The sequence below is a fragment of the Aptenodytes patagonicus genome, chromosome 3 (genome assembly GCF_965638725.1).
Source record: "Aptenodytes patagonicus chromosome 3, bAptPat1.pri.cur, whole genome shotgun sequence".
NCBI lineage: Eukaryota > Metazoa > Chordata > Aves > Sphenisciformes > Spheniscidae > Aptenodytes > Aptenodytes patagonicus.
The window spans coordinates 6768385-6793565 of NC_134951.1; the positions used below are offsets into that span (position 1 = coordinate 6768385).

The window sequence follows — 25181 nt, forward strand, 5'->3', positions numbered from 1 at the left end:
TTCAAACAAATCATGTCTGAACAGAAAAAATAAACAAGGAATAGCTGAAACTACAAGGTTTTGTTGTGTAGAAGAGCAGGGAAAGGAGTTAGGAAAAAAAAAGCTGAATTTCCTGAAAAAGTGCCTTTGTTTATGCCATGTGGCTATCACATTGCTGTCTAGAAAGTAGGGCCTTAACGCAATGCTCTGATATAGCAGGTTCTCCAAATTGAGTGGACCCGATGTGCTTCACTGAAAATATTGGAGGGGATTTGGAGGGATGTACTACAATTTTGATGAGCCAGTTCAGAGACAGTTTTCTGTTTATCGTGCAATGCCCAAAACAAACTTTGGGGTTGAAAGTGCTTTGTTTTTATCAATGTAAAGAAATAAAAAAAATAATTTATGAGGCATTCAGTGGTATCTTTATCACCAGATATTAACTGAGAGCAAATGGTTTATAAATCCAAATACCAGTGAGTAAAACTAGGTCTCCCTCTCTCTCACTCAGTCCAATCCACCAGTGCTTCAGCAAAAAATAAACTGTATTTATCCTTAAAATCATTTCCTCCATAGTGAGCTGTAGCAAATACATCAAAAGGCATCGTTAGCTTCCGATAGTTATTCCAAACCATTTGGTTTCATATTGTTGTAATTGAGGTGACTGTGGGTAATTGGGCCAGCATCCAAATGTGACATTTTTGGGCGGATGCTGATAAGATTAATGACATTTTCCTTCTTGGATAGTATTTTCAGCACTGAAAACACTCCTGTGTAATGTTTGAACTGGATAACAACTTGACAGGCGTGCCAAGTGCTGACTGTAGAGTCTCCCCACCTCTGAGTCCACTTCCTAAGCTCAGACCTGGGTCTCGTACTTACGGTCTGCTTATCTGTCTGAATCCACGAGGACTGGTAAGTCCTGGTATAACATGCTGTTAGACCTGGATGAGAGACGTTAGGAATTTGCAGCACAGCTGCTAGGTCTTTTAAAACTCTGCTCACTGCTCTGTTCATTTCCCGAAAAAATTGTTACGGGGAGGGAAAAGCACAGAGTGAGACTTGAAGGGGTTGAGTCCTAGAGGAGCAGGTCATGTTTCATTGCATTCTCATTCCTTATAGCACTCGTGTGTATGTTCAGTAATCCCACCTCTTTCAATTAGGCTGTTGATGCCCTACAATTTTTCTTCCTTTTTAAAAAAAATTCTTCTTTTCTTTTTTTTCCCCTAGACCCCAGGCAGGCGCAGTCATCCCCGCCATGGTCCTATGACCAGTCTTACCCATCCTACTTGAGCCAGATGACTTCACCGTCCATTCACTCCACAACTCCCCTGTCCTCCACTCGAGGCACGGGACTTCCAGCCATCACCGATGTGCCCAGACGCCTCTCAGGTAAAGACCGTGTTTTGCCTAAAACGGTTATGCGGATAGGAACAGGACTGGCAGAGGCTGCCTCCGTGGCCTCAGACAAACCTTCTTAAGAAGAGCAAAGCTCAGTCAGTGATAACAGGGTTACTGCACGGCGGGCGGGGGTCAAAGTCCCTTTTTTTCCAAAGTGGAAGAGCTGCTGTGTTGCTCTGAGCATGTATCATTTGAATGTCTCTAGGTCCATTTCAGATCAGACTATTTTTTAATTGTGAATCTGATTCTATGAACAAATTCTCTCTTTTTTTTTTTCCCCTACAAGAGGATGTTTACTTGCATGTTTTAAAGTAATTGTGATATTCTCTATTTTTTGGTGCTTTACTTTTGTGGTGTGTGTGCTGTTAGGCATCCTGACAGATAGATGCCTTTATCACTTCAATAGTTAAGGCTAAGGTTCATTCTCCCGCATTTCAATCCAGTAGCTCAAGAAAGCCTATTTCCTTAGTTAATGTGTACTTAAGATGCCTATCAGAAACTAGCTGAGTCACTGTAGGGTAAAGATTGGACAAATTGTGCTTTGGAATGATGCAGGAGAGAGGAAATACGTTTAGGAACATAGACAGCAGCGAGGAACTGAGACTTTTTTTTTTTATCAAACAAATGTGCATTTACATACTGTGCAATTCATCTCTAATGGTCTCAGTGATAAAACCATCTGTGTGAAGTAATCTGATTGCCCCAAAGTAAGATAGAGCCTGTCATGGCACACAGTCACCTTGTATATCTTGCCAAAAATGAGGAACCTTAGGGGAGGGAGGCTCAGTACTAAAACTCCAACCTTGCAAGTGTGGAAATATTAGCAGCGTATGCCAAAAAAGCATGTGTAATGTAAAGAAAGCCTTTATGATTCATTAATGAAAACCAAAGAATCAGTCTTATTACATCTATTTTTTGCATGTTTGCAAGATATTATTATAATCTTGGATGCTGCTGCCATACACCTGTTTGACTCGCAGCCAGGTGAATTTCTTGCTGTCGTGTTTTCCCCTTCCACCAAGCTCATAGCGCTGAAAATGTTGATCACTCCACTGAGCTGCATCACTGACAAGCTGAACTTCAGCCAGCAGGCATGTAGGATTTGATTAGTGTAGACTCCTTGATTTCTTTCATCTTGGAGGGGGGAAGCTTTGTTTTGCAAACAAACAGCTGCAAAAAACTCTGCGGTCCTAGTGCGCGCTGCCTTCTCAGAGATGCCAAACATCTCCATGTGGGCCGAGGGTTGGAGGGTAGTGGAGCAGGTTCTTGCGGGTTCTCCATGCAATGCGCTGACTTCGTTCAAAAAACTTGATGGGCTTGATGCTGAGGAAGTGCTTTGTTTGGCCTGAAACAGGTTCCCTTTGAGTCAGAGCCTCCTGATGGTCTGTGTTGTCGAATGGGTTATTTTTGCAATTGTGCCCCCAGCAATACCTCCAGGAGAGGCTGGTCTGGGACCGAGGGCAGCTGTACCGCTGCATACTTGTCCTGCGGCCCTTTGCTTGCCTGTGTGTATTCAGACGTGAGTGCCTGGCATGTGGGCACAGGCAGAACGACTAAAAAACCTGGCTTTGTATATTATGTGGCCGAGGACTGAACTTTTCTGCTGTACTCTATAGTCAGTTGCCTTCACGCTTCTTGCCCTTCATCTTTTGGGGACTCGACTGACGCCTCCGCAATGCTCTTACCTATCCCTGTGTGGGGATCTTGCTTCCAGTTAGATTCAAGATTGAAAAAAGGGACTTTGATCTTCCACAAGTGCCGGAGGTTGTCTGCAGTGTTTGCTGACGTTCAGAAATACAGAGCGACGTTCCTGGGTGGAGGACCAGCTCTGATGCTCAGGCTGCAAGGAGGCACGTTGCAGCCCCAGCTGCAAACCCTGCGGTTCCTCTCAGGGGTTTGTTTCTACCTAGCAGTGCCACAGGGAGGGAGGGCAGGATCTGACCCCTTTTGTGTATGAAGTAGGGAGAGAAATGCAAGTTTAAAGCTGCCCCGTACAGCAACCAGTTTATCCCTCACACACAGAGAAATGCGAATCTTCACTCAGTTACTTGATACATCTTTCAGAGGAGAACAGAGCTTTGATGGGGGGGGAAAAATGACTGGTAAGAAACACTAAAAACGTTAGAAAACTTCAGGCACCTTCAGTGCATGAGGGAGAAATTAGAGTTTTACAAGGCCTTGAATAAAAACAAACTTTGCTTTCCGATACAGTGGCAGAAATCTGATTATCAAGGCTGTTAAAAGTATACAAGGTAATTTTAATGAATGCCATATTTACTGCCTGTTGCTTAACATCATGCAGGAGGAAAAATGGGTAAAACTTCCCCCTTAGGCCTTGGATGTCACACCTACAGGCACAGGATTTCCTACCTGCCACAATTTCACATCATCCAGCCTTTCCACAGGCCTCCATGGCTCTGCCTAGACCACTGCTTAAGTTGTGCTCACCCAGACATTGAAAATATATCATCTAATAAAGCACTGTGTCCTTCAAAAGAGAGTTGCATGGTTGTATTGTCAGTGGCAGCCCTCGAGAGCTATTTTTGATGGTACTCCCATGACCAGAAACACATCCATGGCCAAAATGATGGTGTTCCTCCCCATCCTGGGATGGGTACATCTCTTGGTGATGAGGACGCCTGTGTTTCCATCACAGATTAGGCTGAGGATCAAAGGAGGTTTGGAGCTGTAGGAAAGGAGGTGATGGGGGACTGCCACAGCAGTTCATGCAGTTCTCCGTCCCATGGGAGAGGGGAAAAGGGCAGCAGGCTGCAACCCTGAGGAGTTATTCGGGCAGGCTGGTGTAATGTGGCTGAACTGGTCGTGTCAGTGTCTAGACTGATTTCTGTGCACAACTGAAATGTTTGCGTGCATGCTGCAGGCACGTGCAAATGAGTGCCCACGGCTGTCAAAACTTCAAGTATTCATCTTTTATTCTCCAAATGGGGATCAGTGCTGTATTTGCAGTGTCGTACAACTAATTAATGATGCGTCACACATATTTGGGCAGTATTCAACAGCAATAGCTGAAAAGCAAAGCAAAAAAAGATTATCTGGCATCACTCATGCAACTTTTGGACCAATGATCTCTCTGGTGCATAAGTCCCATGTTCATCTCAAGAATAAATAAAAAGTAAGCTCATGAGGCCATGCAATTGACTTACCTTATTGCACCAACTCAGTCATAAAAAGAGCAGGATTCCCCATATTTTATTAAAATATCTGTCTGCTCAGACTTCCCCAGAAGACAGTGAAAGTTGGTGGCCTAGCAGATTAATATTCTTAATTAAATAATATTGTAGTGGAAACCATGGGAATATATGAACATGGTCATTTTAGAGAGAGTTTTGCCTGAGGAACGTAGTCTTATTGCATGATTCATAGTGAATGCTCTCAGCCTTTGTGTCTTATGCATAACCGAAGTGCATGTGGGATGGGGCGCATGAGTGTCTATTATGTAATTAATGTATATGATTCATATAAATACACATCACAGCCGTTTTACATAAAGCTTTGGGACCGATCCAGCAAGTCCTCAGCACATGCAAGTTTCAGAGCAGGGAGCACAGGTCGGGTTGTTCCTGCAGTCACAAGAGGGCTGCTCCGCAGCAGGTGAAGGAGGTATGGTATAGATGTCCCCAGGGCAGACATCCATATCTGAGACAGTCACCCTCAGCTCCCTTTTGAGTCAGTGGGGACAAACCGGCATTTGCAGGACTTGACCAGTCTGCAGATGAGCTGTACTGGTCCCTGGCAGTGCCTTGGAAGAGCCTGTTTGTCTCCACGGGCTCTAAAGCAAGCCTAGGTGAGTAGTTCAGGTACAGGCACGTCTGATCTGATAGTCTGCTTTTGATGAGGTGATTTAAGAGGTGATTTAACTGTCCCATAAACATAGCCATATCACAGCCTTGTTACACTTCGGTCCTGGTTTAACCCTGCCGGGCTCTGCCTCACCCTGACCTCTACCTGCTCTGCGATTGCAGGGTTTGAGCTTGAATTTAATTTTGTTGAGAATACTGAGAAGGGAGGTGGGGAGACTTCTTCTTCCCTTACACTTTTCCTGGACCTCCTCGCCCTTCTGCCTAAACGCTAGTCTCTTACTTTTTGCTTCACCTTTGAGAGAGACTTGCGGGGTCAAGGTCTTAATATGCTGGAGGACCTGCCCTGCAAGTGTAACATGAACACATTCAGTGCTGGCTGTAGAAGAGCCTGTCCTACCCAACTGTGTTTGACAAATGCCCGTATGACAAAGGAGAAAATTAAAACTGAATCTAAATAGCAGGACAAATCACCAAACCTACCTTTTCCAGCCCCGGGCTCGCACTCTTTGCAGATAGTTGTCGGCTGGGGATGCTGGCCTCATGCCACCATGCCCAAACTCTCCCATCCCACGTGCTGCAGTCCCCGCAGCGTGCAGGGTGGATTTTGGTGTCTTTATATTTACTGTGTCATTGAATAGGGACACGCTGAGATAGATGAGGGACACGCTGGGCTCAGCCTCTAAACAAAAGAAGTTTGCAGACCCATCCCTCTGAACTAAAATGGCCGGAAAGGAATATCTTTACCAATAAATTACACAGTGGTAGGGCCTGGGCTGTTAAAGACTGGTATTGTTAAATTGTCAGTGAGGTTGGTTTTGAGCGGGGTTGGCCAGCGTGCTCCCGAGCAGGTCCCAGCCGTGGTTTGGAAATGAGCAGAGTCCCAAACCCATTCCCGTGGGCAGCTCAGAGGCAGCCACCCAGTTCTGGGGGCTAAAAGGATTTAGTATTACAGCTGCAGCCAGACCATTCCAGCTGGATTTAGAGCCAGAGAATGGGCCCTGACCCTGGGCTGTTTGCTAGTTCGAGTGTAGCCAAACTTTCCCATTAATTCGTCTCGCTCTGTAGATATCACCGCATCGTGTTAGACCATCTTGGACCTTCATCGGATATTGAATTTAAGAAACATTCCTGTTCTCCCAGCTCACTGAGGGCTGGCAAGTAGAAATGCAACCCTGCGAATGCCAGCCATGCCCTAATCAGTGACAATACTGTTCCTTTACACAATTTAATTTTCATTCTTCTAAGCCTACAAATCTTAAAATAAAACAAACACATATAATGGAAGCAGCTCCAGCTGAACCTCTGGATTTAGTGCTTGTATGTTAATGAGAAAGTGGCTCACAGCGATGGGCTGGTTTTTCTTGAGGTCCTGTACTGGTTGTCATCTTGGGTTTCTAACCCTGAATATGAATTGCCTTGGATTTTGCTTAATGTCACATGCACGCATGATCTTTATAATAAGTATTTTCCCTTTTGGGGGTGGGGATTTGGTCTTTGAAAAATATTAACTTTAAGAAAGAAGAGTTGTTTATCTTCTTCTAAGGGGCTCAGAAAACTTTACAGCCACTAAGTAAAAACTGTGCTTATGTGAAGTAGCTATTCTTGCATCCCTTAATTCCTGCTAACTTCATTAAATAGGGGTACGTGGGTAATAAGCACGTTTCAGGACGGAACTCTTAATAAGAGAAGGCATTAGTGCTGTCTCCAAAATACAATTCTTTTCCTCTTTACGTGCTCTGGGGAGCAGAGAAATGGTTAATACCGTGGCCATTGCCAGCAAGGGCCTTGGTGTTAGCAGCTCCTGAAATGAATGAGCAGTTCACGCTTCAGCAATATTGTCTCAGGCTCTTGGCAAACCCAAGGAGCCAGCTCAGTTTCTGGTGCACTCGCTACACTGTGATGTTTTTCTTGGTGACTATAACAATTTTCACTCTGTCTTCTTTTTTTTTTAAAAATGGAAGCTGAGAGACTCAAGGTTGTCTCTGTCTCCATTTCTCCTAGCTAATTTTCAATGCTTTCCCTGCGAGGTGACACTGAGTTAAGGCAAAGTAAAGAACTTCGGAGAGCTCAGGTCTTCAGAAACAACCCGCTCATTTTGCTACCCTCCCTAAACTTGTAACTTGTCTTTTTTTTTTTTTTCCCCCCTTCATTATTTTTCAGTGGTTCTATTTATTTTGTTTACCGCAGGTTTTCCATTTTTAGTCTCCTGCCTACTTGGTGCCACCTGGGAATCCCAGCACCTTGGCACTCGTCTGTAGGGTTTCAGTAGCAGCCTCTCTGCTGGGTAGAATCTCTCATTGGAGTTATTGTCCAGAAGATGCGTTGCATGATCCCTACCTCAAGGATGAAGGCCAAATTCTTCTAGCGTGGGTGGCCTCAAATTAGGCACCTATACCCATATTTCGGTGGTAAAACAAGCGGGCTGATTTTCAGATGTTTGAATATTATAATGCGTGTCTTTAAGCCCTTTTCATTTACTTAAAACGGCTGTCGGGAGAGGAAATAAACAGGAAAAATGAAGGCAAAGGGAAAGAGTTTTATTCCTGAAATAAGGGATTTAAAAAATACCGAAAAGAAACAAGTGGAATGTTTTTAAATGGAATAAATTTGTTGCTGATACAGGCAGGAAATAGCACACTCAAATATATGTGGATGTATAGATATATTTTTATCTGAGCTTTTTTTGCAATGTGTTTTATATTTAGGACACATATCAGGATTTGCATCTGTTTCCAGAACTTGCTGCTAACAGTTAGTAATGATGCCAAAACATACTTTAGTTCCAGCTTGAGACCAAATGATATTCAGGGCTTTTTTTTATTACTAATTTAGGGTCTGATATTAATTAAGGAAATTTTTCCATAAGTGCCAGGCCTTTTCTGAAGAACTCATTAAAATTATATTAACTTAAACCGGAATCACAGTCTGAGCATGTTTTGTAATGATTATTCTTACTGACTCTGCTGGGTTTTGTAAACAGAATGCTAATTGTTAATGGGGCAACCGGGCGCTCGATTCCAGACTTTCAAAGGGCCAGATCCTGAGCCATTACCTAGATGTGTGCTCCCAATAAAGTCAATAAGCTCCTAACAGGAAGGCTGTGGGACCGAGCTCTTTGTTTCATCCTTGTGCAAAGGCATATGATGATTTCTCCATTCCCTTGGTGGAATCGCTGTTGGTTTTCTACCTAGGATGGAGCCAGCAGTGGTGGCTGATGCAGGACCCTGTGTGTCCTGATACGGAGAGGGAATCTAACCCCATATGTGAAGCTCTCTGGTACATATAGGGTGATCAGGATCACTTATTATGCTCTTAACTCTGTGGCCATGAGTCTTCGTTGCACTGAATTTGGTTTGATTAATTACACAAGCTGAATTTATTAAATGGTTCCATAAAATGCGGGAGACTTCGGTCCTGCTCAGACTGTGACTGTGTTTGGTACGAGATAGGTAGAAAGTATCTTATGCCCTCCAGGACTTGTATGGTTTAAAAGGCCCAATTTTGCAAATTTTACACTAAAATATACAATTCAAGAGACAAAAACTGCTGCTGGTAGAAATAGCTGGAGCTGCCTTGACTTTCGGTGAAATTCCTCGCATTTCTGGCCATACAGAATTTGGCCATGCAGAATTTGGTCATGAAGGGAGCGTTAGAGCCTAGCAGAGCTTCACAACGCCTTTTTGAAGTGGTTTAGTAATAGTTGTTGGCCCCATTTTACAGATGCCCAAATCTCCTCCCCTCTCGGTGGATGTTTTAGCAGAAGAGGATCTGGTGTCATGCCAGGCTGGTTGTCAGATTTAAAAGAGCATTGATGTTGGTGATACGGGGCTGATACTGGTGACTGAAAGAGAAGGTAAGAGCCGTGCAAGTCGTTCAGGCTTTCTCTGGTTGTACAAAAGAAAACAACGTAGGCAGCGAAGGAGAGGAAGATGAATGAGATAAAATGAAGGTGCACACCTTCACGTGGCTCATAAAGGATGTTATTAAGAGAGAAGGAACTATTTCATATGCATAAAGGGAGGGTATTTGGGGACGCTAATCTAGAAATCTCTTAATATTTGCTTTCAGACTGACTCAAAAAGAGCGAGGGAAGGGATCAAAGCAAGCGATGCCTTTCCAAGCTTGGGACAGGTTCCCCATGTCCGCAAGAGTGGTGTGCGGGTGGTGCAGGGTCCCCTCGGGGGGAACCCGACCCTGCACTCACACGGTGCTCGATTGTGCTTCTGTGTCCAAGGAGTTTTTGGGGACAGCAAGGATTTTTAGCACTGGTGGAGCTTTGTCTATAAAGCTCAGGGGAGAATAATTTGATGTAAGGAGCTTTCCACAGATATACAGATTCATAGGTTATTAATACAGTAAAGCCCATGTGATCATCTGCTTTGAACCCAGCTGTAAGATTTCCCCAAATTAGCTCTTATTTGAACTTGAGGATAACCTTTGAGAAAAAAAAACACACACAAAAACTCAGTCGGTCTTCATTTAAAAATTTCCAGGGAAGCAAAATCCACCACAACCTTTGGTTAGAGACACTAATTAAGCTCGCTTTGGAAATGTGGGTCTTATTACTAGTCTGAATTTGTCTAACTTTACTTTCCACTCATTTGAACTTTCTGTAACTTTGTCTGCCAGATTGCAGCACCGGTTTTCAGTTCTGTGGCTCGAGTGGGTTCCCATAGGTTTTGGTGTGGTGGTGACAGATACAACAAGGAGGTGGTCAAGAAAGGAGGTTGCTGTGGTGGGTCTCAGGGAGATGGCAGAAGCCACAGGGAACTGGACGTTGCAGGATGCAGAACTGGTTTGACTTGCAAGGAGGCTGGAGGGCCACGGTGCAAAATGATTTTGGTCGTTTAAGTTTGCTGTGGGTTCACTATGATCTATCAAATACTGGAAGTTCCCTTCCCTAATCAGCCAAACTCCTACGGTATCCGCTGAAAAGGAGTTATTTTTGGTTGAATTACTAGTGGGACTCTATTTTTCCAACCCACCTGAAAAAACGCACTGAGAAAGCATTTTTCACTGACTTTGTGGGCTTCTGCAATTCCTTTAGGAATTTTTCTGCTTTTATATTTGCCCAATTGTAAAGTCCCTCCCATTTTTTCTAACAAAATGAATTTAATTCCTCACCCACTACCCTAGATGGAGATAGAGGAATAGGACAACAGGATACACATTCTCCCCTAGTTTTCATACACTGTTTAACCTTTCATTTTAAGAAACGCAGCTATCGTCACGGGGGCTTTTTCCTCCAGGTTTAGTTAGCATTTGCTCTGTCAAAAGCAAAGAGAAGCCTGCAGCGCAGACCTCAGGCTGTGGCCCCGTTGGGTAGCAGACACCCAGCCAGAGCAGCCTCTTTGCTCTCCATGTTCATAATTATTCCACGGGCAAATTTGTGAATAGAGAGTTGAAATTGCGGTAATCCCTTGGGATTACTTGGACCCGGCAATGCTGTCATTGCGTGAAGAAGTTTAGTTCTGGCCAAAGAGGTATCATACACTTAATGCAGGGGGGTTTTGTCGCGTTTTAAAGGTGCTTGTGGAGGAGGAGAGGAGTCAGTGTGCTGTGTCTTCAGCCCTGTCTGGGCCATGTCACCTCCATGCTTCCCGGTTGTTTTTCCCAAAGGTCTCTCTAACCACCCGCTTGACCTTTTATCCTGTGGTAGCCATGAATGTTTGCCGCGATGTGTTATTTTGTGATACAGAAGTGCTGAGTGTAGGCAGCTGGAGAAAGCCTCCTTGGGCTCTTGTGAGAAAGAGGAGCAATCACCAGCAGAGAAAAACAGCCCAGGGGATTTGAAACAAGGATCAGTTCTGAAAGCAAAATGGAGAGGTAGGGCATCTCACGTCAATCTTTCTGCCTCTTAACATCACATTTCTCTGGTGGTGAGAAGTGGAAGGTGGTATGCTTGGATTAGGAGCGGTACCCACAAAGCCTCTTTCATTTAGCTGAGATAAAAAGTCCCTGCAGAAGCTCTAGTGATGCCACGTGCATGGTGTCCACTTGTTATTTTTAACGGTTAACTGGGCTATCGCTGTCTGATCCATAGGCATCAGTGCTTTTTTATGCCCTTTTCAATTAAACAAGCACTGTCTAGAATTGGCAGAATATTATGAAGCTGGCAGCTAAAGGAATGTCCACTTTGTTTTGGTTTATATAATTAGGCTGCGCAATGGGCTTGCTTGGAAAACAGGATTGCAGCAAAGGTACAGGACCAAATGTATAAGGCACATCATTTTTAAGTGATAGATATCTGTAAAAACACAGCTCACCATATTTAATTCCGTGCTGAAATTACATTCTGTGTTGTGTTGAAAGCTGAACGTGGGATTGAAAGGAGATTTCCACGAACTGGAGATCAGTCCCCTGGCCAGTCCCTTTGACAAGGCTTCGCGTGAGGTTTTGACTTTAGCTGGAGCGCCCAAGTTTGGCTACTGCAGGCGATGCGGTTCAGTGATCAAAGTAATGGTTGTATTTTTGAATAACTAATAGGTCCTTGCTGGAATCACCGCTGACCACCTGATAGGCAGCGGCTGCTAATATTGTTTGTGTTGTGGTAGTGTCTGGAAGTCCGATCCCATTGTGCTAAGGACTATACGATTAAAGAAGAGGAGGAAAAAAAAGAGATGTCAGCCTTGTCCTCTATGAATTTGAACTCTGAAATACAGTACAACCGGTTACAAGATGTACAAGAGAATACAAGAAGGAATTGAGGAAACACGAAGAGAGCCAGTGGGGTGATAGCAGTGGCTGCAGCCTCGCTAGAGCCGGGTGGTAGTGAGCGTGGGTCAGAAGGGAGTGCAAGGACGATGTTTGAAGGAGGGTACTGAGATGGCTCTGTGGCTCTTCACCTCCTCCCAGGCTTCAGGGGCAGCAGGAAAGCAAGCACAAAGCTGCTCGTTACAGCTTGCAGTAGGAGGCAAAGCAGTGTTGGTCAGCATCAACACTGAAAAAGCTGAGTGGGGCAGATCATCAGCCCCACCAGGTTAGACCAAGGGTCCATCCAGGACCCATCGCCGTCTCAGCATGGCCAAAAGTGGTCGCTCAGTTCCCCTGGGGTGCAAAACCAGAATTTATATATTCCCAAGCTGTTGGGGTTTCCAAAGCTGGAGCTTTATATCTGGATCTTTGTATTTAATAGCTGTTGATAGACCTCTGTGAATCTACTTACCCTTAGGTAGGTGGGAATAACTCCAGAGGAGCCACTAGATCAATTCTTCTGTTTCCTATAGGTTTGTAGTGTCATAGTCATGTAGAATTGACAGGGACCTCATGAGATCATATGATCTGTGCCCCTCTGTGCAGAAATAGGATCGAACATCTGCAGGTCATTCCTGTTAAGTGTAGCCAACTAGTTATATGTATTGCTGCCATTGAAAACAAAAATAAAACCATGTCCCAAAGAAGGAAAAATCCCAGCCAAAAAACATCATTAAGGTTGAAACAGATCATTTCAGTGTAGTTAAAAGATTTTTAGAAAATAAACTGAAAAACAAAGGAAGTCAAAGCTAACATAATAAAAGAATATATGAATAAATGCTTGAGAAGTGATGGGGGCTTTATGAATACATTCGAAATATCCCTGGGCTTCTGAATGAGACTGCTGGCCATAAAGTGGGAGGCATCACTGCAGCACGGTGAATAGACCTAGAGCTGCGTAGGGTTTGTCAGCATTGACAGAGGGAAGGTATAGAGTAGAAACCTCTGTGAGAAAGCATAAACATTTAAATAGCCTCTAGGGCGCGGATTGCAAAGGCTGGGATCTGGACTAGGGACTGAGGACTGAAGACTGAAAATTAGACCTTCTGCAAAGGTGACTGGTTTACCAAATAGGAAGGGAAGCAAGTGCCTCAAAAACACCAGGAGGGCTGCTGACCCGAAATCTCTGCAACATAAGCCTGAGATGAAATGGCTCATTGGAAGAGGCATCTCGCAGAAGCTTCTCAGAGGAAGTCCCCGGGAACTGTGATGTGGATGCTGGCATGGTCAGAGGAGCCACAGAGGAATCCTGGCAATGGGAAAAAGGCACCTCTCTTCCCCCTTTCTTCCCTCTTCCTCTCTCAAATATCTCCCTCTAAAGGGATTTTTTGTTTGTTTTTGTTTTCATTTTGATTCCTGCTAAAAGCCAACCCATGTTGGGTTTTTTTTATGGGTGAAGAGGAGCGCAGGGGAGGATCTAAGTACCACCGGAGCCTAATTAGGAGCCATCATGTTAGATTCCAAAATTAGATAGGACACTGAGTTTAAGGGTAGTCCAAACGCAACCAGTTCCTAGTTTGGCCTGGCCCACGTAGGTGGGCCAGACTGGTTTGGAGCTGTTTTGAGGACAGGCTGCTTGCCCGTGGAGGAAACTGTTCCAGCCGCAGTGGAGCTGGAGCACGGCGCCTGGTCCTCAGCCGGGCCAGCTTCTGCTCTCACTGGTCTGCTCTGCAGATGCGCTGGAGGGGCGTTTAGTTTAAAGCAATTCTAGCTGTTGCTTTCTCAAGCAGATGAAGACAACTGAAGGCGATAATTGAGGCTGACTTTGTATGCCTCTTTTTAATTTCAGATATCGGGATTGCATATGAAAGTTTATTTTAAGCCAAGTTCTCTTTACTCTGTCTGACTTCCACCTTTTCTGTATCTTCACCTGTTGAAGAGCTTATAAAAAATGTCTGATGGGTTTTGCCTTTAACCTTTGTAACTTTGCAACATCTTCCAACAAAGGATTTCATAGTATTTTTCAAACTGTGCTACTGACCTTTGCCACTTGGCTAATACAAAGTATTAAAATATACGTCTTATAGCAAGCAAAATTGAGCCAGGAAAATCAAATTATATGCCCAAAGTCACAAAACAAATCAGTAGCAAAAGCCAGAAAGCAATGCATCACATTTCCCCTTTTAACAGCTTTAATGGATAAGTGGGCTTTCTAAACTTCTAAATAGCATGGGCTTTCTAAACTTCTAAATAACATATGCTTTTTTTGCCAATATGCAATTATCCTGTGCAATATCTCCATGATACATTTATTTTTTACCAGCCCAGTTAGGAGTTGTTCAAGCTCTTTTTTGAAATAAAGCAAATTCAGAGACTTTTCAGGTTATCCTGACTTAACTACAGGCTTAGTTAGACTTTGGTAGGAGTGTGCATTTCTGCAGCCTATTGGCAAGCGCAAGGCGGTGAGTCTTAACTTAATCCTCTGTTACAGAATTGTAGTATCTCACGTTTACCATGAGCTGTGGCCATTCAAGTGACTGTTACTCTGGTTCATCTGAGACGTGGTAGCTTGCATTTTAAGTTCAGACCATCAATAGTGATTTGAGCTGCTAGTGGTATAGCCCAAGTTGCCATACAGCAAACAGCCTAAAGCGTGTTTATGATGTGAGGTATTACAGACCAAAGTCTGTTTCTCTTTCTCATCACCAGTTTCCTGGGAGGATAAGAGCCATATTCAGACTTTACACTATGGAGAAGCAGCATTTATTTAGAGGTGTTCAAAGTTGGGCTGGTTTAAGCTTCAGCTCAGCTGATGAATGGAGATGCTGTGTGGACAAGCTTATAATGGATTGAAACTTAGCTTACAGTAGCTTGCCTCAACTTAATAAGAAACTCAGGTTGGGTCTGAAATGAATGAAAAAAATATACGGAGGGCTTTACACTGCTTTTATTAAATGAGATTGAAAATCATATATTGTTAAAGTGGTGCAATGCTGAATATAAAAAGGGATACAGTTCTCTAGCCCTGCATACAACCGTGTTTAGCAATCTGTGTCCTGCTGAGTTTGATGGCAGTTTGGTATCTAATTGGGCACTGAGTGCCTAAATGCATGGATTGAAACCCCTGTAGGTCTTTGCACTGGTCAGTATTTTTGACTCTAAGATATAAGAGCAGCAGCTCTAGCAAAAACAGCCCAGCGGTTGCGTGCAAAGGTTTCCTCCGTCTCCCCGAAGCTCGTGGTGACTTGGGGCACGCCTGCATTGCACAGCGGTGAGTTCTGCTCTGCGGCTTGTCGAGAGCCACAGCTTTGCTCCTGCGATGCCAGGGGTCGTGACGTCCCCGGGCTGCTCTCGCTCTGCCCCACAAGACGGGCTCAGCGGTTCGGCTCGGTGTTTGCCCATGGATGTCCCTGCAGGGCTCCTTTGCACTCTGAGCCTCCCGAAATTCCTTTGACCGGTGGGTCTTGAGTCATGCTGATGTGTTTGACAATTTTATCATGGCCTGACGTTACCGCTGTTCGTGTTACTTGGGGGAAATGTTATGTTCTCACTGTAAGGGAAAAAACTGGCCGTCGCTGGGTGAGTTATTTTCCACTGTTTTCACTCCAACAGCGTTATTTCGCCTGCTGCTAAAATCCTTAACCTAAGATGGAAATGCTCCCCCGGTATCTCCCTTCTCATTCCTCCAGTATCCAGAAGTTCTCCGTGAGCTAAGCGCCCTCATCCCCTTCGGAGCGGCTGCCCTTGCGGGCTCCTGTGCAGCTCCCTCTCCGAACACAAGCAGCTGCTTTCAGCTGCCTCCCCGCGGGACGAGGTGTGCCTGTTTACCCTCCGGGGACACAGGACTTCATGCCGGGGAGGAGAAAAAAAACCCAACATCGTGGCCTTGGATGTGGACAGGGACCGAGGCTGAAAATGTCTGTCGAAGGGAGAAGTTATTTTGGAGGGGAAAAGTGTGTTTTTAATTGTTTAGATGAGGGGGTTTCGTGTTTTATGGATGTCTGGGGGCTGGGGAGGTGCCTTTTCTTCCTCCATGTACAATATTGTTCAGGAAAAAAAAAATTGGACTACCTACATTTGTGAATTTAAGTTTTTTTGGCCAGAAGCATAACAATTTGTAGGGTTTGATTTTTCTCTGGAAAAAAAAACCCCACGTTTTGAGAACAAGGCCCGGGTAACCAAAATATGTTTGTTTTTGTTTAAATTGCTCAGTAGAGAAATCGTCTCTTGTCTATTGTTAAGAGAGAGGTTTAAATCAAAGGCAAATTCTACATATTCTAAAATATACAGACAACTCTTTGAAAGCAAAGCCAAGCAAAACTTTAAAAGAGACCTTCTCCTTGATGCAGAAGTTTTCAGTTAGTTTACTGTGCTGAGGCTCGAGTGGAAAGAAACAGCCTGAGAAACAAATCACAGATCCCCACTTCGGAGGCGGAAGTTGGGGAGAGCATCGTATTAATAGCACGGGAGACCCTTCCGCAGAGCTTCTTGTCCAGGGCTTTTCCAGCAGCAGCAAGGAAAAGGCTTTGCAGTTTGTGGGGATTTTTGTGTTCGGATTTGGTTGTGGAGGGTTTAAGCGAGCTGCAGAGCAAGGGAGCGGAGGGCCTGATCCTCTCGTGTTGGGTGGTCCCTCCTACTGCAAATAACCCTATTGAAAACAGAGGGACTATTTGTGGAGTCATTTGTTTGTCAGGAAAAGTAGGGTTTGTAGGATACGGCCCCAATTAGCAGCCAAATTCCTGGTTATTTTCTCGTGATAAAAACACGACTAGCTGTCACAGAGATGCACGTAGCATCTCTTCGGTTCCTGTTTGAACTCCTGCCACTTGCTCCGTGCTTCTTCCCGCTTCCTTGGCCATCCAAAAATTATTCCGGCACCACGCTAGCTCGGATGAGCTGGCTGCTTCCCTCCTGCCCGGGAGTGATGTGGCCTCCGGCCCTTTGCCATGCCTTTTGGGATCGGCAGGGCTTGGGCTGTGCATTCCCTGGCTCCCGCTCACTGGTACCTATTGGTGAGGGCACCTGGGGGTTGCTCTTGACCTTCGGCTCCTGGCTGCTGGAGCACATCAGGCGGATGATATACACCCCCTGCGTGACACCGCTGCCTAACACCCAACACATCATTCCCACCATAAATCCTGCTTTTAATATGACCCAGGTACAGTCAACCCCATCCAGAGGGTGTCCCTCCTGAATCCAGCCTTTCTCAGGAGATTTACTTAGCGAACAGTTTATCACCGAGCCGCACTTTTTGGAAATGCTCTTAATTGCCCACACACGTTCTCACACGGCGGGCGCCCTGCCCGACCCACGCGCGCTGGCGCAGGCAGGGCGATGGCCCCACCGCCGCCCCGCCGCTGCCGGCCCCGCGCGAGCTCGGCGCGCCGGCGGATGCCAGGAGGGCTTTCTGGGAGCCGAGGGAGCGCTGATAGCAGCGCCGTTACTTGGGGGAGGGAGGAGTGCTCTCGTTAGCTGTATTTTTTTGTGGCTCCCTGTTTTGGTAGCCATAAGTCATTAGTGGTTTTTAATTTTTTTTTTTCTTTTTTTCCCCCCTTGAAACTGAAATAAGGGCTGAAAGGGTAGATTTGTCCTCCTTTTTCTTTTTCTTTTTCCCTCCTCTATTTTTTCTTTTTTTTTTTTTTTTTTTTTTTTTTGGCTAATCTGAGGCACGCTGCCACATCTGAAGCCACTTGGCTCATTATGGATTTCATGGAAACTGATTCCCTGAAAGTGTTTCCATATGTGTGTTCCCAATATATCCCATCCTTTTCTAAATGGGAGTACAAACTCGCACACGAGCTGGAAATGGCTTCAGGATGTGACAGAGAAGTCATATGACTGGAGTGGCACTGTGTGTGGCCCTCTCTGAAAGACACGGTGTCCTGTGTGCTGGCTCCCATCCTACAGTAGATCCAGTTTCAAAGAATATCTTCCTTCCCGGCTTCTTAAAAACTCTTAATCAAGAACCAGCAAGGAATCCTCTGTCCTCAGGAGGGACGCGTGTTAGTTGAACGAGATTCCAAAGGAAAATTTGGATGGGGAGGGAAAAAGAGGGGTTTAAAGGGTGAAATTACAGAGCAATGCCAAGGGCTTCCCCCCCCCCCCCGCCCCTACAAAACAGTTTCTTTGTGTCTGCTTGAGGATCAGATGGTATTTCTGAGTTGCTAGCATGCAGTGGAAAAGTACAATTCATGACAACATTGGAAACAAATATTTATACTGGACAGTTAAGGCACATTTTTCTGAAAAAAAAAAAAAAAAAGGTAATAAAGTAGACTGCTAGTCCCAATGTATATTATCTTCCCATTCACTGGATTTATACAGGATTCTTGTACTGACACTCGCTGTCGCCGTGTATGCGTTGCAGCTCTCAGCCCTGCGGTTTCACCCCCTTGCTGTATACAACGCCGCTGAGGTTGCTATCCAAGAAAAGCCTCAAATGTTCCTTCTGATGCGTTTCGGCTGGGGTTGGCGAAAAACAGCAGCGGCTGAAATTCAGGCAGGAAAAAGTGGGGAAAACTGAACAGAGAGCGATACGAGCCTGTGTGCATGTTTGTGCCATGCAGCGTTGCAGAGCGGCTAGAATTATTTCTAGGAAACGTTATTTACTTTTTGCTTCCAACGTAACGCGTAGATGGCCTGAGACTTCAAACAAGCAGGGGGATTTTGATATACTACCAATTCCTTTCCACCTGAATCACCCGTGACAGCTCTAGACTGAAGTCACTGAGATGAGATAGCAAAGAACGAGAAGTTAAGAGGCTCCCCATCACACCAGGTCAACGGGCATCCACGGGTGGCAGGTCGCAGCCGCAAGCCAAGGACGTATTTCTGTAATGTGACCATTTGTCCCCCTCCTGTGGTTCTCGTTAGAAAGGTTTATGAGTCCTGTATAACTGAAGCATCACAAAAGGCAACGTCTATAAATGAGACAGTGATGACTGATGCTTTTCATAGCTCCATTTCTGCTCCCAACAGTCCATCTAGGAGGGGTTTGTTGTTGCTTTTTTCCACACACGGGAGGAATTTCTACCCATTCGTGTTGCTAAATTTAAGATGAGCTACCCCTTGAGGTGCAGGCAGCAGCCACCTGTGTTTAGATGCGTAGTGTCACCCAGCAAGACTTAGGTGCCTAAAGAAAATCACCTTCTTCCAGCGCAGTTCATCCAGCAGAAAGTCCTGTTGAGGGAGCAGGGCAGGTAATGATGGAGCCTGGGCTGGAGAAGCGCAAAGAGACCCCGGTTTTGCCGTTAAGCAATGTAACAGCTCTGCTTGGGAAACACTCTCTTTCATATGAACGAGTGGTACTTTAATTGGTTGCTGCTAATTACATTATTTATGGGGTGTTTCTCCCAGCAAAGGGCTTAGGTGCTGCGCCATAAATTCAGTGAAAACATCTATCTGCAAATTAATCCGTGGTATTTTAGGTGCCAAAGTCCTGTTACCTAAATACCAGAAGGCACAAGTGTGCAGTTTACCGTGTGCACTGGGGTGCTGAGGCATGGCGGGAAGAGATGCATGAGAATTAGCTTCTTGCGTGTTGTCCGTGAGGCTCTGAAGGGGTTAAAATGTTCCTTCCTCCCTCTGACTTTTGTGAGACTGCTGTGCTTAATAACGTTGCAGTTTAAATGGTCCCAACTAGGCCTTGAAGTTAACACCTTGTTGAGGTGAAGGAAAGAGGAGAGGGGGGCAGTTCACACCTTTTCTGCTGCTATTGTTTGCCAGGAGACCTGCTTGGGGTAACCTAGGGAAAAAAAAAGCAAAAAAGAAAAAAGATACAAAATGCTTTTTTTCTTTTTTTTCCCCGATTTTTTTTTTTTCTGAATTAAAGGGAGGGAAAGGGCATTAGAAAACACACCATTTCCTATGATAAATGGTCGCAAGTATCCAGACGAGGCGCGCTCATCCCGAAAGTGAAGCGGGAAGGGAGAAGCCCTGTGCGTTATTTCTGCGGTGCTGCAGGACCCTCGCCCTTGCGGCACGTAGGCACATGCTCGGTGGTAGGTGTGTGGGAGGAGTGTCCCAGAGCTCCGGCACGAAGCTGAGCACCAGCAGAGGTTTGCGGGATGAGGACCCAACGGCTACAGCAAGGAATAGCTACACGAGGAGGTGGTTTGGGATTTGCAGTCCCGGGCTCCATCCTGCAGCAGCATCCAGGGGGAAGCTGGTTCGGCACCTTTGGAAAATCAAAGTCTTGCCTGGAAGGAGGCGGGAGAAGGATCGTGCTGTGTTTGATTTACTAAACACTTAGCAGCAGAGGCAGCTGACAAGAATAACAAAATGAAGAGTAAAATAACACTCTCAGCCCGATACAGAAGGATGCTTGGGGAAAACAGAGTTCCAGCTAGCAAATAATCAGTCCCCCCCTTCCAAACACTTTGCAAAGAATCCTTAAGGTTGCAAAACTAAGTGCCCAGAAATTGGGAAACATCAGTACTTACGTTGCCTGTGCAACTTTAAATCAGCCTCATTCTGCTTATGCATTATATTACAGATTTTAATTACAGGGTCACATGATACTTTTCCCACGGGATTCCTGTCTCATTCAGTGCACAGGATGGACAGTGCTAACTTAATGAGAAGCTCTTCAATATTTTGTTTTCTTCTTGTTCTTTGCATTTCCTCAGGCCTTGCTTATTGCAGAGCATTAAATTCTGCTCTGAAGAAGGAATTCTTAATTTCTTGATGGGCTTTGCTCTAATATTTCTGCCATAGCATTTCTATACAGTTCATTGCAGTGCAATATTACCAAGAAAGAAAGAACCCGCTTTAAAAAGAGTACTGAGACTGACTCTAAGGTCTCCTGTAATTCAGTGCACCTTCTGTGTGTCACCTACATCATGAACTTTTTTCTGTCTTTAGCCTCATGTTCAGACCTGAGCTCCTGTTGGCTTCAGCTGCAGCTGTGAATATTTAGCGCACGTGCAAATCAGAAGCCAACGTCTTTGCTGGGCACAGAAAATGAATGAAGTAAAAATGTGATTTGGAGAGATTTCAACTGAGTCACGTAGGAGCCGTGTGGCAGAAACATGTATAAAATCCAGTTTGCTCAGGAAAATAATCAGGTTTCCCTTGCCTTGTTCACATCAGCCCTTCTGATTTCTTCCAGCAGTGGATTTGGGGGATGTATAGACAACGGTCTTCCCTATTCCTCAACTCTGATACATCTCCAGAGGAGGCCAGCTTGTGTGCTGCTTGCAGGAGGGTTCGTGTAAAAGGAATAGCAGCTTCTCCTGTAATTGAATGCTCTATCGTAGTGCATGTGGAGAAGGAACTTGAATGCTGGTATTTCCTAACTTTCTCACTCTTCACATGGTAACTGTAATCACATCCTTTTGTTTGTCTCTAGTTGTGTTTATAGTTTCTCAGATTTCTAAAAAAAGCAAACCCCAAGTAACCTCGCCTTCCCAAATTTTTCTTTGCAATACCCTACAAACATCCACGTGGACCATCAGTTAGCTCCTTTTACGCAGGCTTCTGCCATTCCAGTGAATGGAGCCACCGATGGACGGATTCTCGATCAGGACTGGCACGGGGATGGGCGGGGATGTCCCAGTGTTTCAGCAATATTTGCAGACATTTCAAAAAATGCTGGGACTTGGGACTCCTGGATTTCATTCCAGTCTCTGGACAAGTGTCTTTGTAGGGGCACTGACTCTTCTGCCCATTTTTAGGCAGAATGCTTATGATTTGTTCATATTTGGCTGGATTTTCGTGGCAACGTCTCTCACACAAAAGCCACTCCTATTCCAAAGTTCAAGTCCTTACTTCAAAGCGTGGAACTGGTACAGCTTTTCAAAGGCAGGCTCCACGGAGTTTAAGATTAGTAAAACAATATATTTTTCCCAGCAGAAGAGTTTCAGCTGAAATTTTAAAAACAAATAAATGCATAAATCACAATTTAGCCTGAGACAGACGCCCAGCATGGACAATTTCAGCCAGAACGTTTAAAGTTTGGCAAAGCTGTAAGAGACTGAAAATCGTCTCATCATGTGAAGTGTGTGGCATACTTCATACGAGGCAATATTATCAGCTGTAAGTAATCCAAGCTGCACATATAATTCGTAGACGTAGATGTTAGGGAAGGAAAAAACAAATTTAATAGATCAATTAGTGCTACGTCCCAGCCTGAATTGAACTATTGAACAAAAAACCACAAAATCTAGTATCTGCTTCAGCGAACGTCTTAACACTGAAGTTCCCCAAAACACAAGTGAATCATTTAGCTACTGGTAAATATATTTAACTATACGTAGCTGAATTTCCGTGAGACAGACTACTCAGTGACTTTTGAATACAGCACCACTCTGTTTTCTTGCATCCAGTGATTATGCACTGACTTGATGTGCTAGAAATTTCCCTATCAGACATATGCAGTAAGCCAAGGGGACCTTTTTTTTCGGTAGTGACCTTATAGCATAAAATGACAAAGCAAATTGCAATATTTGTAAGTTATAAAATTATCCTATAACCCTTTAAAGTAGATGTCAGCTTGCTATACCCACAAGGAGTTAATCTATCCGCAGTACATTATGATCTTTAATAATTGGAAGCGATTGGCCAAAGTGCTGTAAACCTGGCAGAAATTTGTTGCCTTATTTTCTGCAAACCACAAGCACAGCTTATTAATTGAGAAATGAACATTAACTGGCATTAGCTGGCATCTGTAAACCGAAAAAGAGAAATGACCATGGTAGGCATTCAGCTGTAAACAGTAGAGCTGCAAATCTGCAACAGGTAAAATTGGTTTTTAAGCACAAATGCAAAACCATTTTAGTCGGCTGCTGGCAAATGCCCAAGTCTAGGGTTTTTAATGAGGCTTCTGCATCAAAATAAGTGAAACCACATGGAATTTTAATTGTTCTTATTCTAAATATGAAACACACTGGAGCAGTATTCTTGAATCTAGGATGTTAGCATATATATTGGCATATTAACATTACCACTTCTCTGTTCTGAACGTATAGCTCTCAGAAAACTTGAGTGCCAAGTTACGTTAGGGAAGAATCAGCTTGGAAGATTTTAAAACAGTTTAACCTGGGCTCCTTCAGATGTAAAGGTGTTTTTTTTTTTAAATATACTTTTTTGGGGGGGTATTGTCAAGCACGGTGAGATGATCAGACTGCGTGGCGAAAGAAGATCACTTGCTGTGCTTGTTGCTGTGTTTCTCTTTCTGGCGGCACAAAATAAAGTCTCTTCTCTTTACAGAAGTGTGGTTTCGCAATCATGTGGCCACAATGTAGGGTGGAGGATCTGTGCTTCACCCATTTAATACAAGCTATCACGAGAGTGGGAATTCACAGATGCAAATCGTTTTCTCACTCTGACGGAGGAAAAATTAGCATAAATCTTTAATCCTGCTGGGGAGATGAATAAATAAATTATTTACTTGCACTGTCATGTTACTATATTGCTGATCGACATCGCTATTTGTGCACAACTAGATATACAAAGATGAGTGCCATACCCAGAAGAGCTATTTAGCTTCCCAGTCCAGCAAAGAGCTAAACATACATAGATGAATATGCATCTGGTGTGTGCAAGTTAGAACCAAAATCAACCTTAACACAAGGAGGTAGCACAGAGAGAGTAGGAGGAAGGGGGTCAAAATGCATCAGTAAGATTGCATAGCGGTGAGGATGGCAAGAAGCTGAATTTTAGAGGCGATTTTTTAAAAGGTTTCTGGACTCGCTTAGAAAAGAGGCATGACAGAAAACTGTTTCTGATCTCCAAAAATACCTTTGCACAATGGAGATACAGAAGGCTGGGAACAAATTGCAACCTAGTGCAGGGAGTTAGGGAGACAGCAAAAGGTATTTGGGCAAAAGGAGGGTTGGAGAAGTGCTTGTGCAGGAGCCATGCAGACACAGCCATGAGTGAGATAAGAAAGGGTTATGGTTATTTGGCCTTTGGGTAAATAGGATTGTACTTTACAAGCAACAGTAAAAACAAACAAGTGTGGATTTACTAGGGTATGTAAGGAGGTCTGTAGCCCCACATTAGAAATGCCTACGTGTGGTGTGCACATTCCCAGTCATTCGACACATACATGATCTCTCGGCAGCACCCATACAGATAATATTTGGATCTAGCCCTGAAAGGGAGATTGCCTTTTAATGTGTGAAACTGTGTGGAAAGTTTGTTATTAAAGAAAAAAAAAGGCATTGGTTGCAAAGAAACCAAAAATGCCGATGTTCTTGTACACCCTTACACTCGTACCAATTCTCCCTTTGATTATAAGAGTCTTGTTTAGCTTCTATCAGGGTAAACTAAGAGCAGCTCTGTTCGTGTTGGGAGAGTTGCAATAACAATGAAAAAAACAAAAAAGGAGTATAAGCGGTAGCAGATTGAAACTCGGTATTTTGAGCAGCTGGGGAAATTATGTTCTAACCTTATACTTCCAGATACGTATCAGACCTGTTCACAATATAAAGGATAGTGTTCCAAAATTACAGCTTTGAATCTGGGTGGTATCGCCTCTGGCTATTGTTTGCAGTTGGGAACGAAAGAAGTTGCATCAAGTAGTAGAGTGTTTGCTGTAAAGGTACAAGTTATATTACATTCCACGGTGCTGTGGTTGGAGGGGTTGATGATGGAGACAGACCCATTCACCCGTAGGTCACTGATTCGGTTCCAGATAAAGATAATAGTAATCACATTGTCATCAGAGTTAAAAATGGGCTTTTACTGCCCATTTAAAGCTCTGTACTCAATATCTTTTGAGGCAGCGGATTATAATCTCCGGGTTTCAGGTTGTGTGAGTTGGACACTTGGCTGGCTGTGGCCCAGGTCCTCCAGCCTGAACCCAAGCTGTGCCTGAGCTCTGCCCCCCTGCCGCTTTTAGGTATTGTCTGATTCTATATTGAAGGCGTGGGTTAAATGAGCTGGTAGAACAGGAGAGAATAGTGATCTAAATCACAAACTGTGCCACACAAGGTGGCAGGGTCTGTTGAGTCTGTGGCTTATGGTAGCAACCACCATTGTGGGTGCTACAGGGGGCCAAGGGCAGAAGGGCTGGAGGGACCTTGCTTCTACACAGCAGTGTCGGCAGGTCAGATCCAAAGCCCATCTACAAGGAAAAGCATTGCTGCATCTTACGTTGAGGATACACAGGGTGTTTCAGTGTTTAGCATGTCAGTCTGGCATCTAGAAGATGCCATATTGTCCTTTTAGGTAAATCAGATTGGGTAGGTTGGCAAAGAGATGGGTGAACCCTTGGATCTAGAGGACTGTAAAGCTGTAGAAGTGTCGGCTGGGAAGTGCAGGGAGAGCCCATTTGATTTCATG

The 25181-nt window shown here is 44.5% G+C and overlaps 1 protein-coding gene across 7 annotated transcripts in view; it reads left to right on the forward strand.

The window, feature by feature from the left end:
- The window catches only part of RUNX2 (RUNX family transcription factor 2), a 228634-nt gene that overhangs the window by 125201 nt on the left and 78252 nt on the right, over window positions 1–25181 (forward strand). For 4 of the 7 annotated variants that reach the window (XM_076332627.1, XM_076332626.1, XM_076332628.1 and 1 more), the window contains one exon: window positions 1210–1371. The exons of 2 other annotated variants lie outside the window; for them this stretch is intronic. In XM_076332627.1, coding sequence (XP_076188742.1) covers window positions 1210–1371 — 162 coding nt within the window. Of the gene's footprint in view, window positions 1–1209; window positions 1381–14620; window positions 14668–20051; window positions 20062–25181 lie in introns of all 7 variants that reach the window. One more of the 7 variants, XM_076332625.1, reaches the window with a different exon arrangement.